The sequence below is a fragment of the Vipera ursinii genome (genome assembly GCF_947247035.1).
Source record: "Vipera ursinii genome assembly, chromosome: 17".
Lineage (NCBI taxonomy): Eukaryota > Metazoa > Chordata > Lepidosauria > Squamata > Viperidae > Vipera > Vipera ursinii.
Genome location: NC_139530.1, coordinates 1,836,266 through 1,852,022, shown reverse-complemented (window position 1 = coordinate 1,852,022; position 15,757 = coordinate 1,836,266). Strand labels below are relative to the sequence as shown.

Sequence of the window (15,757 nt, the reverse complement as noted above, 5' to 3'; positions counted from 1 at the left end):
AGTAGTCTTAGGTGGTTATGCGTTGTAAAAATAAAAGCACACTCTGTTCTTTATATGATTAAAATCCATGCAAGCTCTCACGTTGCGTTTTAAATGGTTTGGCTTTGCTCTTTGCACATGCCCAGAATCCCTGCAATGGGCAACCTTTCTTAATGCCTTAGCTTTAAATTCTCAGTTTGTCCAGCAAAGTATTAAGCCTTGGTTTTCTGTCCCTTTAGAAATTAGAATTGGCGGGTCTTCAGATCTTTTAAAAGTCATTACCTACCCATATTTTTAGAACAACAAAAAGTAGATTTTTTTTTCAAGGGCGTGTGTGGATCTTGGCTCACTGACTTGACTGCTGCAATCTCTGTATTTTTGTTCTCCAGTCCTATAATTTTTTTCTCTCTCTGCGCTCACTTGTTAGTCTTTTAATGAAGACGTCATTCACGCCCACCTCCAAAAGCCACCTACCCTGAATTCCCACTCTCTCTTGGGGAAGCATTTTCCTGTTAGCAACCTAATCGGAAGAAGAAAAAACACATGTAACATTTGCATTTTTCTTTGATTTCCCTCCCCCTCCCTCCTCCTCCTAATTCATGCAAACCTTTTCATCAGCAAAAATGATGCCAGAGGGGTAGATGGTCCCCTGGTATTTTCCCCCGCCATTCTGTCAATCCACCTCTTTGACATTTCTTCCCGATGAACATTTTCCCTGCAGATCAGCTGGGGGAATATCAATTTTATGCCTTCTGTCACTGTTTGGTTTTGCCTTTAGTATTCTTTTAACATTTCCCCAGGGGTTACTCTTTCGAAATTGGGGAGAGGGGCGGGCTTCGCTGGGATGAGAAACACGCAGCTATTTTGTGCTGAACCTCGTTAAGAGTGTGAGCGTGGAAAAAAAGGCTTGCTTTGGGAAGTGAATCTGTTAGGGTGAGACATCTCTCAGGCTGGAAGACAAAGAGAGACAATGAGACCCAGACTAGCTTTGAATACAGTCCTGCTTCTTGTGCCTAGAGGGCTAAAGTAGCCAACTTGTTTGTTTGTTTGTTTGTGTGTTTGTATTTCACATTTCTGGACCTCCCATCTTTCTCAAAGACGGATTCGGTTGGCTTCTGTTTGCATCACCTGCAGTTCGAAAGTCTGGATTTCCCTAAGTGGTGGCTCAGTGGGTTAGGACGCTGAGCTTGTCGATCAGAAGGTCGGCAGTTTGGCGGGTCGAATCCCAAGTGCCACGTAGCAGAGTGGAGCGCCTGTTACGCGTCCCAGCTTCTGCCAACCTAGCAGTTCGAAAGCACGTAAAAATGCAAGTAGAAAAATAGGGACCACTCCGGTGGGAAGGTAACAGCGTTCCGTGCGCCTTTGGCGTCCAGTCATGCCGGCCACATGACCACGGAGACGTCCTCGGACAAGCGCTGGCTCTTTGGCTTTGAAACGGAGATGAGCACCGGCCCCTAGAGTCGGAAACGACTAGCATGCATGTGCAGGGGAACCTTTACCTTTTAACTGTTTAGTATCGGGGTCAGACGGACAATTCTCCTTTTTCAGTCTAGCAAGCCGGTCAGGAAGAGACAGGGAGTTCTTTTCAGAAGTCCGGATGATGGTTAGCAAGGCACTCTTTTTCACAGCATGAAGTTGTGGACGGAAGGTGGTGTATCCTCGTGCTGACATCCTCATTTAATTCACCTCTTTGTCTTGCAGCTGGTGCTGGCCGAGAGCTCCCATTCAGATGGCGGATCGCAGTGCGCAGAAAGCCACACGGATCTTCCTCCTCCCCTCGAGCGAACCGGCGGCATCGGAGACTCTCGCCCGCCTTCCTTCCAGTATGGTTCGATTCAAACATTCCGACACATGCTCATTCTGCTGCATGCAATATTCACCTGGGCATATTTTCCAGAGTTTTTTTTTTTAAAATGTGGGGAAATCTGTGGAAGGTGTTGATCTCTCCACGTCCAGCAGCTGGAGTGACCGATGGTCAGGGAAGATGGGAACTGTAATCCAGCCAAAGCTGGAAACCTTCAAGTTGTCCACTCTTTGGTCTTCTCCGAGACGCTGGATTGCTCTTTGCAAATGCTCATTTTTCCGTAGAGAATAATGTCTCCTACTCTGGTGCTAGTTTGACTGCCTTGGTGAGGGAAGGCGGTGCTTGTCATCAGATAGGGAGAAGCAAGCAGGGATTTTGTTTAATCACAGCCATCACGTAATGATCAGATACGGGTTTAGATGGTTAATATCCAGTGTTATGCAGGTTGGGTATCCCTGTTGCAAAACTCACGTTTATGAAAAATGCTGGCAACTTTGACTGAGCGACTCTTCCCCGCAGACAAAATATTTTCCCTCCATTCAGAATATTTGTTAAAATTGTCAGGCAAAGCTAGTGACAAGGTTCTTGTGCAAAACAGGGCTTAAGAAATAATGTATTAATGGGATATTTCAGAAACATGTCTTTTACCACCTTTTTTAAAAAAAATCTACATCATTGGATGTGGATTTGTGTTCATGCAGATACAGGTAGACCTCGGCTTATGGGAAAAAATGGAATTAAAATTAAAATTAAATTAAAAATTATGATCGCAATAGAGCCCAAAAGTTCTATTGCTAAGCAAGGTCGTTGTTAGGGGGGAGTTCTGCCCCATTTTTATGACCTTTTTTGGCCACCGTTATTCAGCAAATCACTGCAGTTGTTAACTGAATCGTATGGTGATTAAGTGAATCTGGCTTCCCCCATGGACTATACTTGTCAGAAGCCAACTGGGAAGTTTACAAATGGTGACCGCATGCTCTCGAGACACCGCACCGTCATAAATACATGCCAGTTGCCAAGTGACTGAATTCTGATCATGTGACCTTGGGGATGTTGCAACGGTCATAAGTGTGAAAATCCATCATAGGTCACTTTGTTCAGTGCCCCTGTACCTTGAAATAGTCACTAAACAAATGGTTGTAAGTAAAGGACTACCTGCATTGTAGCAGGTCAACATCTGGAGGGTCACGGGTGTCTTATTCCTCTTTCAAACCTTCTTGTAAAGCAGTTTCTACAAAGAGAACAGTTTGGCCTGCCCTCAGTTTAAAGAGTGGGATACCCTAACCACCAAGGGTTAACCCGTTGAGTTAAAAATAATGCCGATGATAATAATAATAATAATAATAATAATAATAATAATAATAATAATAATAATAATAAAAATAATAAAACAAGGAATACAGCACTTAAATCTGATAAAATCAGGAGCTCTGAGTCCAGGACAATCTCTCCACTTTTCCCACCCACCCACCCCGTCCTGGGAATGGGTCACACCCTGCGTAGCATTTCCGCCTAGAACAGTTAGAGAGAGAGAGAGATTGATTGCTTCTGCCAGCAGTGATGTTTTGCAGTGATGTTTCTGCCCTCTCCTGGCTGTTCCCTTGCATGATCTGAGAAGACTGGGCTTTTTTTAGTTTCCTTAAGACACACACAAACAGCTGAAGACTTGCTTTTTGAGTCTGTCCACCACATTCACCAGAAGGCGGTGAATGCACTTATTTTATTTATTTTTATTACATTTATATCCTGCCCTTCTCCGAAGACTCAGGGCGGCTTACAAGCTTAGCAGTAGCCTTCATTCTCTGTATATGCCTGCTTATTAGGGCTTTCACACACACCCCAAGCGGCATTATTACAAAGTCAGCTTAATTGCCCCCAACAATCTGGGTCCTCATTTTACCTACCTCAGAAGGATGGAAGGCTGAGTCAACCTTGAGCCTGGTGGGACTCGAACCTGCACTAATTGCAGGCAGCTGGTGTTACTTAAGGAGGCATCAGCCCACTGCTCCACCAAGGCTCTTGTGTGAACCCAGCCGAACAGTAGCCGTTAAAAAGACCCAGTCATTCCCAAGAAACGGCCACTAGACGAACTGTTGTAAGTTGAGGACTATGTGTGTTTGTCTTCATGCATATATGTCTGGCCTGGAAGCACACCCACAATTTATCATGGGTTTAGTAGTTGAAACTTTATTAATTGGAAGGAATCTGCCAGCACCTTTTCCAGTTAACGCATTTTTACTCAAAGTCGTAAGACTTCGGTTAGCTTAGAATAATGGAGATTCATTAAAGGGTTCCACATAAACGATTCCGCCTGGCTTAGTGCCTGCACTGCATTGGATGCCTCTCTTCTTCCTCTTCCCCAGCCCAAACGCCTCAAGCAGCCGAGATGGGCTGGACAACGAAACAGGGACCGAGTCAGTTGTCAGCCACCGGCGGGATCGTCACCGGCGGAGGAACCGAGAAGGTCACGAAGATGGTAAGTTTGGCTCTTCTCCTTGGCCTCTGATGCCTCGGGTTGGCCTGCGTTTCTAAGGTTAGCCGGGAGCCCCAAACACATCGTTAAGAGGATTCCAGAGAAAAATCAGGTCTGAAACAGTAAAAGGTTTTAAGGTGTCCGTTGCAATCAGCAAACACTCAGCCCTTACAATGCCCTCAGAGGCATGTAATGACGGCCGACAAACATTTCTCACGTGTCCTCCACAAGCGGGCAAGTTCACGTAGGGTGTCTAAATGGTTTTTGAAAATGCAGAATCTCCCTTTTTTGAGTTTAACTCCTGGTGCCTTTGGGGACGGTTTGGCGCTGTTTTCTTGGCAAGAAGGTGGAAGTAGCTTGCTGCTGCTTTTGTCCGAGGTATTTCTTCAACTTACCAAGCCTCGCCTCCTGCCTTCAATATCTTCGTGGTCTTCCACCTCTGATTTAATCGGGACTGACCCAATTATTTATGCCACCACAACAATCAGCGGCAAATGACAGGCTGTTTAGGCTTCCTGCTTTTCTCTCTTTTCTGGGTGTGCATTTTTTTTTAGTATTTTAAACATTCCCTGAAGATTTAGAGGGTGTTTTACGTCAATTCCTCCAGCAGCCTTACTCATCAATGCTAGGATCGAACCTCTCTCAAGTACCAAGTAATCTGGGATTGTTGTCTGCACTGCTCTCTCTCTCTCTCTCTCTCTCTCTCTCTCTCTCTGTGTGTGTGTGTGTGTGTGTGTGTGACTCTTTGCTTGCCTGCTGATCCTCTTTTGTGAGGATGCTGGCCATTTCAGAACCCAGTCGGGAAAACAGCTTTCTTCTGAACGATGCCCTCTGTAGTTGTCTTCATGCCCTCTTCACCCTTTTTATCTTTGGAGGGAGCCATGCCATCTGTGAAGCAGCAGGCAACAGCTCTCCTCTCTAACGCCAGCGTTGGCCTTGGGCACCCAGACCCTAAAACAAGCCTGTGGGAGGGGACAAGTCCTTCTCTGCTGAGGAATAATTGCACTGACAGGGGGTGGGAGGTATGGAAAGAAGCCAGAGATGGGCTGTATTTTCCTTGTGTGCCAAAATCTGCTTTTATCCCTGTTTGGGGTCTAATTAAGGGAGCTTCTGTCTGTGAGTTTGGTCGTGTTTTGTTTTATTTTAATGGGAAGCAATATGCCTGCTGTCACAGCAGGGCTGGGGGCTGAGTCCCCCACCCTGGTTTGAAACAATAAACGCCACGCAAGGTTGAGACAATTGGCCAATGCTGATTAAAAGGGAAAAGCAGAATACTTAATTGGAAGTTTAGGAGGTCTCTTTGGGGTCCTCATTATGAACTGAGGCTTCTTTGTAGCTACCAACCCCGCTTCTTCTGTTTCCTAAAGAGGCGCATGAAGGGGAAAGCTCTGATTAGAGAGGTAATTAAGAAATGGAGTTTTGTTCAGACTTGGGATTTGGATGGGGGTCAAAGGTCACCCTCATCATTTCACTGCTTGTTCTCTTCCTGGTCCGGGTAGGGTAAGGAGGTGGATTTGACTGTCTGAACCTGGCAATCCACGTTGGGCATCCCCCAAAGGCAGAGTTTCTGCTCTTTCCAAAGACCTCAGTTGGCCAAGCGGCAACGGGAATTCCAGCCACTAACCACTACCCCATGCTGCTTCCATCCCGGCACTTGCACCTGTGGCCCACTTGGTGTCAGATGACCCATTAACCTTTTTTTTTTTGGTTTCTGCAGTCTCTCGCATCAATGGGCATCCGAAACTGGACCGACTCTGGGAGCCTCCCCCCGGTTACGATAGCTCCTCCACTGTGATGAGCAGCGAACTCGAATCCAGTAGCTTTGTGGATTCAGACAACGAGGAAAACACCAGCAGGTGAGGGTGTCCTTTGCCACACCACAACACTTTCCAGGAGTGTTTCTCAGCCCTAACCTGGGCAACGGTGGGCTCTGTAAATACTTTGGAGCACAACGTCCACCGTTGCCCTTGAGTTAGCTGGCTGGGGCTGATGGGAACTGAAGGCCGAGGCTTTTGAAGGTGCCCACAGGTGGTTGCTTTGTCCACATGGAGTCTGAGCTGGATCCAGACTGGTTTTCCCTGCAGCTCAATGGGGCTAAAGAATCTCTGCTTCAGAACACACCATCCCTTTTGGTCAGCGCTAAACGGTTGGACAGGAAGGCCTGGAGGAACATTGTCCATAGGGTCGCGATGGGTCGGACACGACTTCGCAACTAACAACAACAACAAACGGTTGGATGTCCGCTAGATGTTTGGGGCTGCAAAAAAAATAATAATAGTGAATCTCTCACTGTTTGCCATAGAAGCTAGAATCTGCAGAGGAGAGCTGCCTCTGCGACTAATGCCGAAAACTGCATGGCCTTTTTTTTTTGCCACAGCATCATACCTCTGGCTCATCATGTTCGGCTCTGGTCTGCTGCAATCTGGAGAGGCTTTACACATCTGTGGTCATGAAATCAAACCCCTCTCCCATTGTCTACATGTGCATTGCCGACTCCTACGCTGGCCTGGCCTTGTTCTTCTAGGTTTGGTTGCAGCTCCCATGGGCTGGGCTGATGGCCTACTCTATAACCCTAACCCCTATGCTAGGAGGACCGTCCATTTCAGATGGACATTATGGGCTTCTGCGATTGGGTCCACCACTCCACTTGCCTTACATCGAAAAGGGAGTCCAGGAGTGAATTTTATTTTAATAATAATAATAATAAAGTTGGAAGGGACCTTGGAGGTCATCTAGTCCAACCCTCTGCTCAGGCAGGGAACCCTATACCATTTCGGACAAATGGCTGTCCAGTCTCTTCTTAAAAACTTCCGGTGTTGGAGCATTCACCGCTTTAATTCTGTTTTTTTTATTCTTTTTAAATGATTGTAAGCCGCCTTAGAGTCGCCTCCAGGTGAGATGGACAGCATATACGTTGAATAAATAAAGAAATGAAAAATAAAAGCAACAATAAAAAAACAACCCCCCTCCCTCTTTTGCACCCAAACCCCCCCAAACTCAGAAGCCGTGAACAGGGCAGACTTTCCTTTCTGAGCCGGCCAATCTGCTGGCCAGGCAGCCAGGCAGAGCAAGAGAATGGAATGTGTCCAGGTATGTTCTTCAGTCTTACAAAGATGATTTTCATAAAGCCGTGAGGCGTTCTGGCAGGAGGGGAGTGATGAGGAGGGGCTGCGCTGAATGGGGCAGACAAGGACGCTTTTGTCCAGGGCTGCAAAAGGGACACTTCCAGTCAGTATTGAGTAGGCCTGTTGTGGCAGTTGGGGGGTGGAGGGTGGGTGGGGGGGTTTCAAAGCTTGTTCTGTTAAAAAGGGAGCAATGGTTCGGTTCTGCTTGTATGTGAGTATCGGACTTTTTTCTCTTTGTCTTTTTCTTGATCTCTCTGTGCGTCTTCATCCTTTTCATTCAGAGAAATGATCTTTCTATTGGCTTCGATGTATCGGCTTCAGCTTTAGATAAGGGCTGCGGACTGGGTTTGTTGTTTTTTTTTTAACTCACCCGGGGCTTGGCCAGGGTGCTTCTAGGCATGTGAAGAGTTGTGAGTCATCTTAGCCAGACCTGTTTCTTTTAGCCTGGAAAGAGGCTGAAATTAGAAAAGGGGTAAGACTAATCCTGAGTTTCCTTGGTCTTTGCATCCCATTGTTTCTTTGGTGGCATACGGTCTCCTTAAATCACGCAGAACTTCAGCACCAATTTAGTGGAACTTCTGAATCCGTTTCCCGGATTGAGCTGGAAATTTGAATGGAGTCAAATTGCCTCTTTAACTAATTTGATTGTGGGGAAAGGCTTTTGGGTACTGAAAAATCTCGCTTACTCTCCAGATCGGTTTGAAAGATCAAATCGGCCCCCTTCCCTATTTTGGATTGAAGACTCCTTTCACTGGATTTGTAACGCGAAGATCCACTACTGGGTGAGGTAGTTCAAGAGCAGCACAATAGTAGATCTAACCCAATTGTCTCTCCTTGGCAAAAGAAACAACAATATTGGGTGGAAAAAGAACAGCTAAAGTCTTTGAATATTAAATCTGTAAGTAGGGATTCTTTCCTTATAGCAAAAACGACTAATCATAAATTCTTGAGTTCATGTAAGGTGGCCGGATTAATTCCAGTCTGACCTGCCTGTGGAAGCCTGGCAGAATTGAATGAAACTAGCCATGTGGAGCTGATCCAGATTCCTTCATTTTTTCTCTCTCTCTCTCTGACTCTCTCGCTCGCTCTGCATAAGTGTCTATCTCTATAAAGCCTGATACCTCACTGACAATGTCTTCCTCTCGCAGTCCAGAAGCAACAGCCTTCCAAGAACCAAAAGTGGCTGAGCTGAGCTCCGCTTTCTCAGATCCTGTTTTCTTCTCCCTCCAGGCTGAGTAGCTCCACGGAACAGAGCACTTCGTCCCGTCTGATTCGCAAGCACAAGCGCAGGCGAAGGAAACATAAAATGCGACAGATCGACCGGGTGAGAGGCTGAGATGGCAGTGCTTTGCAAATCTAGATTTAAAACGTTCCAGCAGTTGCTGTTTCTGGATCGGGCTGACATTCCCAGCTTGGGCGGTAGACTCTGACATAGATCAGAGATAGCTGCAGCGAGGGATGGCAAAGAAAAACGAATACAAGAACAGCTTTTGAGGGCCTTACGGAAGGCACCACGGCATCTGCTTCCTCCTCTTCCTCATTTGAAACCGCCAATCTCTTGGCCTTCCGCAAAAGGGGTCCTTGTTCTATTTATCAATTACATTGTACACTGCCCAGAGCCCCTCTTTGAAGGAGATAGGCTGTTCAGAAATACGAAATATAAATAAATAAATTGGTGGCAAGCAGCAGGCGCTCCCCGACAACTTGAGATGTTTTTGCAGCTGGCTCTGGCCGCCAGCATGTTGAAACTATGCCATCTTACCACTCTCTCTCCTCTTCTGTCTTCTAGTCGTCCTCCTTCAGCAGCATCACCGACTCCACCATGTCCCTCAACATCATCACCGTCACCCTCAACATGGGTAAGATTCGTAGGCATTTAAATCTTCAGAGCAAGAGAAAATTTGACAATTGGGGTCAAATCAGCCTTAGAGTGCCTTGGGCAACTGCTGTCTTTCGCTCCGGTTTCGAGGTCGTAACCCCATTACACAGTGGAAATCTGCGTTAACTTTCTTTGTGCGTAATGTATTGTTGTTGTCTTTCTCGGGTGTCAGAAAAATACAATTTTCTGGGAATAAGCATCGTTGGACAGAGCAACGACAGGGGAGACGGCGGCATTTACATCGGCTCCATCATGAAGGGCGGGGCAGTGGCGGCGGATGGGAGGATTGAGCCAGGCGACATGCTTTTGCAGGTTGGTTGAGAAGGTGTCCGCAGACGTGGCGTCTTAACTGGGCCTCAGTTTCCTTCCTTGGCATGTCCGCTTTCTCCCACACGGCGTTTAAATTTCCAAAGGGCCGTTTCGATAAGCCCCAGCCAGCATGTGTGAGGATGATGGGCACCTGAAACGCCCGAAGAAAATAGCACTAGGGAAGGGTTGGGCCTCCTCCTCGCTGACAAATAAATTCTGATATGTTGCAGGTGAACGAGGTGAACTTCGAGAACATGAGCAATGACGATGCCGTGCGGGTTTTACGGGAAATTGTCTCCAAGCCCGGGTGAGCGAGGGAATGCTGTCCAGCTTGTGCTGCTTCTCTTCCTAGTGAAAATAAATTAAGTTTAGGGCTTTGCCCCTTCCATCCGGCAAATTTGTGTGGATTCTGGCAAATATTTCTTCCTAACACCATCCCTTTCCTTTTGTGGGCACCTCAGATTTGAGAAAGCCAGCTATATATTCATTTGGGTTATGCTTTCTCTCAAACACAATATCCCTTTAAAATAGAGGGACAAAGCCTGACCTTCCAGATGGAATTGTAGTCGATTATGGGTTATATTTTTCGATTTTTTTTGTGGACCGTTGGAGGGACGTAAATTCTCCCTTTCTGTTTTGGAGCCAGCCCTGTGGGTTCATTGAGGCCATCCTGTGTTTTGGCTTGAGAGGAAATGTTGGTGTTTCGATTATTCTCATAGGATCATAGGGCTAGAAGGGACCTTGGAGATCTTCTAGTCCAGCCCCTCTTCCAATTTAGGCAACGCAATAATTCACGTGTGGTTTGAGATTTTTACCTAGCAAAGACCCACTTCAGTAATCTGAATTACTTCCCAGCCGGAAGAAGAGAAATCAGGACACTCCCTTTTTTAGCATTCTCTTGGTCATCCTAGGTCACTAGAAATTGCATGCAAGAGCCTTGGTGGAGCAGTGGGCTAATGCCTCCTTAAGTAACGCCAGCTGCCTGCAATTATTGCAGGCAGGTTCGCACCCCACCAGGCTCAAGGTTGACTCAGCCTTCCATCCTTCCGAGGTAGGTAAAATGAGGACCCAGATTGTTGGGGGCAATAAGCTGACTTTGTAATAATGCCGCTTGGGGTGTGTGTGTGAAAAGCCCTAATAAGCAGGCATATACATAAATGAAGGCTATTGCTAAGCACATTGATTTGTGCTTCTTAGATTGTAAGCCGCCCTGAGTCTTCGGAGAAGGGCGGGATATAAAATGGGATTAAAATATAAATAAATAAAAATGTAAGTGAATACACGGGATCCCTGCAGTACAGGTGTGTGAGTTGGCAGGGAAGAAGCAGCCTATTCTCTGCCCAGCGTAAATGTTCAGGGGACAAAGAGGGGGAAAAAAAAAGAGCTAAAGAAACAGTCCAGGGGTGGGCAACTGTCCCCTTTATGACCTGTGAGGGAGGAATTCTGGGAGTTGAAGTCCACAGGTCGTAAAGGAGCCATAGCTGCCCACTCTTGCTCTAGTCTAGTCCATCAGCCCAGTTGATTACTTTTCAGATCCGTCACTTCATGACCCTGTTGGAAGGACAGACGCTGATTTCTCTTTTGCTTTTTTTGTTTTTGTTTTCCTTTTGCTTTCCTTTTCCCAGACCTATCAGCCTAACAGTGGCCAAATGCTGGGATCCTACCCCCAGGAGTTACTTCACAATCCCCAGGGGTGAGTGACCGCTCCTTGCCACCGTTTTTTTTTTTGGCGTTAAGGGATATCGCGTTTTTAGTCAGCACCCTTCTACGTTTGGTCAAACTGCAAAGAGCACGGCTTCGTGTTCATATCCCCTCTAAACGAGATGGGCAGCGTGTGCCTTTAATAAATAAATATTTGGGAGCAAATATTTGTTACCAAATTTTCTCAGACTTTTTTTTAAAAAAAATGGGAATGTGATGATGGCGGGGCATGTCTTAGTTTTTCTATATTGCAAATATAGACGTTCTATAGAGAGTCGGGGTAGATGTTTTGAAACTACCCTAATGGTTATTGAATTGTGTGGTCTCCTTGGGTAATACGCATGGTATTCTGTCAGTATTCTCCCTCTTAATTCTAGGAAGGAAGGAAGGAAGGGAGGGAGGGAGGGAGGGAGGGAGGGAGGGAGGGAGGGAGGGAGGGAGGGAGGGAGGGGCTGTGGCAGTGAGGAAAGCTATGCCAGAGGAAGATAGATAGATTTCTTTCAACAGCCTCCTATGGTGCATCTATGTGGCAGAACACAGCTCATCTTGGCTGATAAAGGGTGTCGTCAGGCTAGTCCTGGAGGAACCAACCAGGAAAGCTCAAGACAAATAGGCAAAAGTCAAAAAACATTCCCTATCAGCCCAAGAGCAAACTGCTTCTGCCACCGTGGCTGCAGAGTTACTAATAGCTGAGCTCGATTAAGGGAATCGATGCCTTTTGAAAGTCTTGGCATTTTGGAGCTGGCCCTAAAGAAGAGGATTATTTTGTTTGTTTCTCGTCCGCAGTGAGGTTAGAAGAGCAGGCTTGTGAGCATTTTGCACAGCCTCTTAACTTGGTTCAATACTCCCCCCCCCCCGAGGTTAAATGGAAATGGAAGTAACGTTTGGCTGACTGCTTTGTTTTTTTTCTTCTTCCCGCCCTTCTCCCTCTCGTGACCCAGCTGAGCCAGTGCGGCCGATCGACCCCGCAGCCTGGATTTCTCATACCACGGCCTTGACGGGAGCATACCCCCGTTACGGTATGAGTCCTTCCATGAGCATCATCACTTCTACCAGCTCCTCACTAACAAGCTCAATTCCCGATTCGGAAAGTAAGTCACCCTGACGCCAGGACCGGGCAGGTTTCCTTCCTGCGCAGGGCTGGCAGAGTAGAGATAAAAAGAGACAGTGGCCCCCCCCCTCCACCCCCCCAAGCCATCCCTCTTGGCCCTCAAACCTTAACCCTTCCCCCAAATAAATAGGCCTTAAAATGATTCCTGGCCCCTTTAAGAGAGAGAGCAGCCATAAAGGAAGGCCAATTCTTCCATGCCAAGAGTCTCTTCCCAACAGTCACCAGTCCAGATGCTTAGCGCGCTGGGGGATTAAAGGACCTGCCTGAGGGTTCCCATCCAGAGCAATCACGTGCGGTCTTTTGGTTCGGAGGGAGCTTAGAGGTCCTCTAGTCCAACCCAGTGCAACTCTGACAGAGGACTCTCCGGCCTTTGTTCCAAAATTTCTAGCTGCACGGCCACTTGTCTGGAATGGCATTGCTTGAGCAGGGGCCTGGACTAGAAGACCTCTAAGGTCCCTTCCAACTCTGCTGTTCTGTTAAATGGAGAGAGGACAAGACTCAGAACTGTGGCAATCGGCAGTGCCACTCCACCTCCGTTTCCAACGGGAACACCGCAAGGCAAAAAAAAAACCCACCCTGCTTTTCTTGCTATTAACCAAACTGCCTCCAACATTCAGTGCCCTCCAGTTTCAGTCAAGGCTTGGTTGCATCCACACGCCAGGAGCCTTGGGAGGAAATGGCACGAAGGGCTTGATGCTACGGCATGCATCTTGCATCGCATAGCCTGAGACATGTGAATGCTTCTGTTGTCTCCTCACGTCCTGTTGCAATATTATCGTGGCTGCTTGCATGGTTTTAGCCAGACGGGTAGCCTGGATTTGGCCTTTTTATCCACCCTCCAAGTCTATCCCAAGGATGACGGTATGACTGCTTACAATTTCTGAGCACAGGGTGCAGGAAAAAGATCTAGGAAGAAAACTCCCAAACTTGTTCCAGCTTTCTGCTATCATCCAGGTTTCCCTTCCAACCCTTCCCATTTTTAAAATGTTTTCGCCATTTACAGATCAAGCTCTTAACCACGGGTAGAGTTCAACATCTTTCCTGCAGCGTTCAGGATTGGATTGAAACTTAAACCTTAGCTGGAGAGCCAGAGGCAGACAGATAGCAAAATGCCAGTTTGCAGTCACTGGTAGGTCGCCATAAGGTGAAGAAGACTCCAGGGTCGCTATTAGCCCTGCAAACGGCTACTTTTGCTTGGGCTGTTGCTCCTTGCTACATTTTGCTCAGTTCACGGGCTTCTGCATAAAAGGGTCTTTTTTTAAAAAAAATAAAAAATAAAATAAAAAATGCTTGCTCTTAGAAAACGCCAAATTCATTCATTCTTTAGAAGAGAATATTTGTAGCTAAGGATTGTTCTCTGGGGTCCTTGGTGCTCTCTGAGCTTGGCTGTTTTCTTGCGGCCGTTTCGTTACCCAACTAGATAACCTCACCCGTGCTAGGAGGGGAGAGAGCAAACCCCAGGCCACCTGAACACTGATGATGTTACCTAGTTGGGTAAGGAAAGGTGTGCCAGGAAACCACCAAGCTCAGGACCCCATCAGTCCCTTATTCTTTTTAATTAGGCTCTCACCAAAGAACTTGCTGGTGGATACAAATCTGGTTATGACAGTCGCCCGCCCCCCCTCTCCCCCCAAAGCAGAAATTTCCACTCCGTTCTCGGGACAGGCTGCCCCCGTGTGAGGTTGCTTTCTCTCCCTCTGCCTTGCTCTCCATTGCCCCTCCTGACGATGCTCCTTCCGCAGAATCAGCACCTCCGATCTTCCTTCCCCTTTCAGAACTGGATGAGACCCCTTTGACGGTGAAAAGCGACATGGCCACCATTGTCAAAGTGATGCAGTTACCAGATTCAGGGCTGGAAATTCGGGACCGGATGTGGTTAAAAATCACCATCTCCAATGCGGTGATTGGTAAGTTCTTCCGAGCCTGAATCAAATTTCTCACTAGATTTTCTTTTTAACTGCGGCCATGAGGAACCTGGTAAAAGTTTGGCCAAAATCAACAGTGTAGGAGTTGCTCAGGATTTTCCCCCTGATCAATCCAGAATGACCCTGGGCGTTCACTAACTTTAACTTTATTGTAAGGTTCCATTAACAGAATCTTGCCAGCCTGCAAGTACCTCTCTTTCCTCCCTCACCTTTCGTGTCCAAGAATGCCATGTCCACATTCCTGTTTTGGGCTCAGCTTTCGCAGATAGATAGATAGATAGATAGATAGATAGATAGATAGATAGATAGATAGATAGATAGATAGATAGAGAGATAGAGAGATAGAGAGATAGAGAGATAGAGAGATAGAGAGATAGAGAGATAGATAGATAGATAGATAGATAGATAGATAGATAGATATTTGATACATAGGTGGATGGATGGATAGATGGCAAATAATCAAGTTTCCGTGTCTTCCTGTTTGTTCTCTGCAGGAGCAGATGTCGTTGATTGGCTTTACGCCCACGTGGAGGATTTTAAAGACCGTCGAGAAGCCCGCAAATATGCCAGCAGCATGCTGAAGCATGGCTACCTCAGACACACTGTGAATAAGATTACTTTCTCAGAACAGTGCTATTATGTGTTTGGAGATCTTTGTGGCAGTAAGTGACCTCTGTTGCATGTCTCCTTTGGATAAGCTGCTCCTTTAGTCAGTTTACCTTTGCTTATTTCGGCTGGTGCGTTCTGCTTTTGGTCTGCATGTATTTAAGCATGTCTGTCTTGCATCCACAACTAGAAAAGGGTAATTTTACTTGAAATTAAAGCAAGCACTTAAACTACCAACTTGCCACAAGTGTCTCTATTTGTAAAACTTAATCATTGCCTCTTTCTCATTCTTGCTTCAATAGTTGACAGCTAGCTGACCTTGACTATACATGGAAAAGCTGGTTTGTTTTGGGATGAGAGACCACCAGGAAATCCCAAGAGTGTAGACTGGGATTTTTTTTTAAAAAAAAAAAACCTTCCCAAAAAGAAAGTAGCAAGTTGCTTCTATAACACCTCCCAAGAGTCAAGCTTGCCAACTTACAGATATTAGCATTTCTACTGAAAAGACTACTTTCATTGAGCAAAGAGAACCAGTTTGGTCTAGTGGCTAAGCACCTGGTCGAAGTCAGGAGACTGTGAGTTCTAGTCCCACTGTAGGCATCAAAGCCAACTGGTGGGTGACTTTGGGCCCAACCCGCCTCACAGGGTTGTTATCACGGGGAAACAGGAGAAGAAGGAAAATTAGATACATTCGCCGCCTTGAGTTATTTATTAAAATAAAGTGGGGAAATTAAAAATGTTTTAAAAAATTAAAATTAAATGCATCGCCCTGAGTTTGGTGGATCAGCTGAGATCAGAGATGCCACTTTGAAGAAACGGCAGGCAGGAGTGCGCTTGATGGAGCC

The 15,757-nt window shown here is 46.5% G+C and overlaps 1 protein-coding gene across 2 annotated transcripts in view; it reads left to right on the top strand.

Annotated features, from left to right (window-relative positions):
* DVL1 (dishevelled segment polarity protein 1) overlaps positions 1-15,757 on the top strand; it is a 36,332-nt gene that overhangs the window by 15,387 nt on the left and 5,188 nt on the right. The window contains exons 3-13 of one of the 2 annotated variants that reach the window (XM_083375871.1): positions 1,681-1,802; positions 4,147-4,259; positions 5,974-6,112; positions 8,612-8,705; positions 9,171-9,240; positions 9,433-9,572; positions 9,800-9,876; positions 11,195-11,262; positions 12,212-12,289; positions 14,157-14,288; positions 14,801-14,968. In XM_083375871.1, coding sequence (XP_083231997.1) covers positions 1,681-1,802; positions 4,147-4,259; positions 5,974-6,112; positions 8,612-8,705; positions 9,171-9,240; positions 9,433-9,572; positions 9,800-9,876; positions 11,195-11,262; positions 12,212-12,289; positions 14,157-14,288; positions 14,801-14,968 — 1,201 coding nt within the window. Of the gene's footprint in view, positions 1-1,680; positions 1,803-4,146; positions 4,260-5,973; positions 6,113-8,611; positions 8,706-9,170; positions 9,241-9,432; positions 9,573-9,799; positions 9,877-11,194; positions 11,263-12,211; positions 12,362-14,156; positions 14,289-14,800; positions 14,969-15,757 lie in introns of both variants that reach the window. The other variant, XM_083375870.1, reaches the window with a different exon arrangement.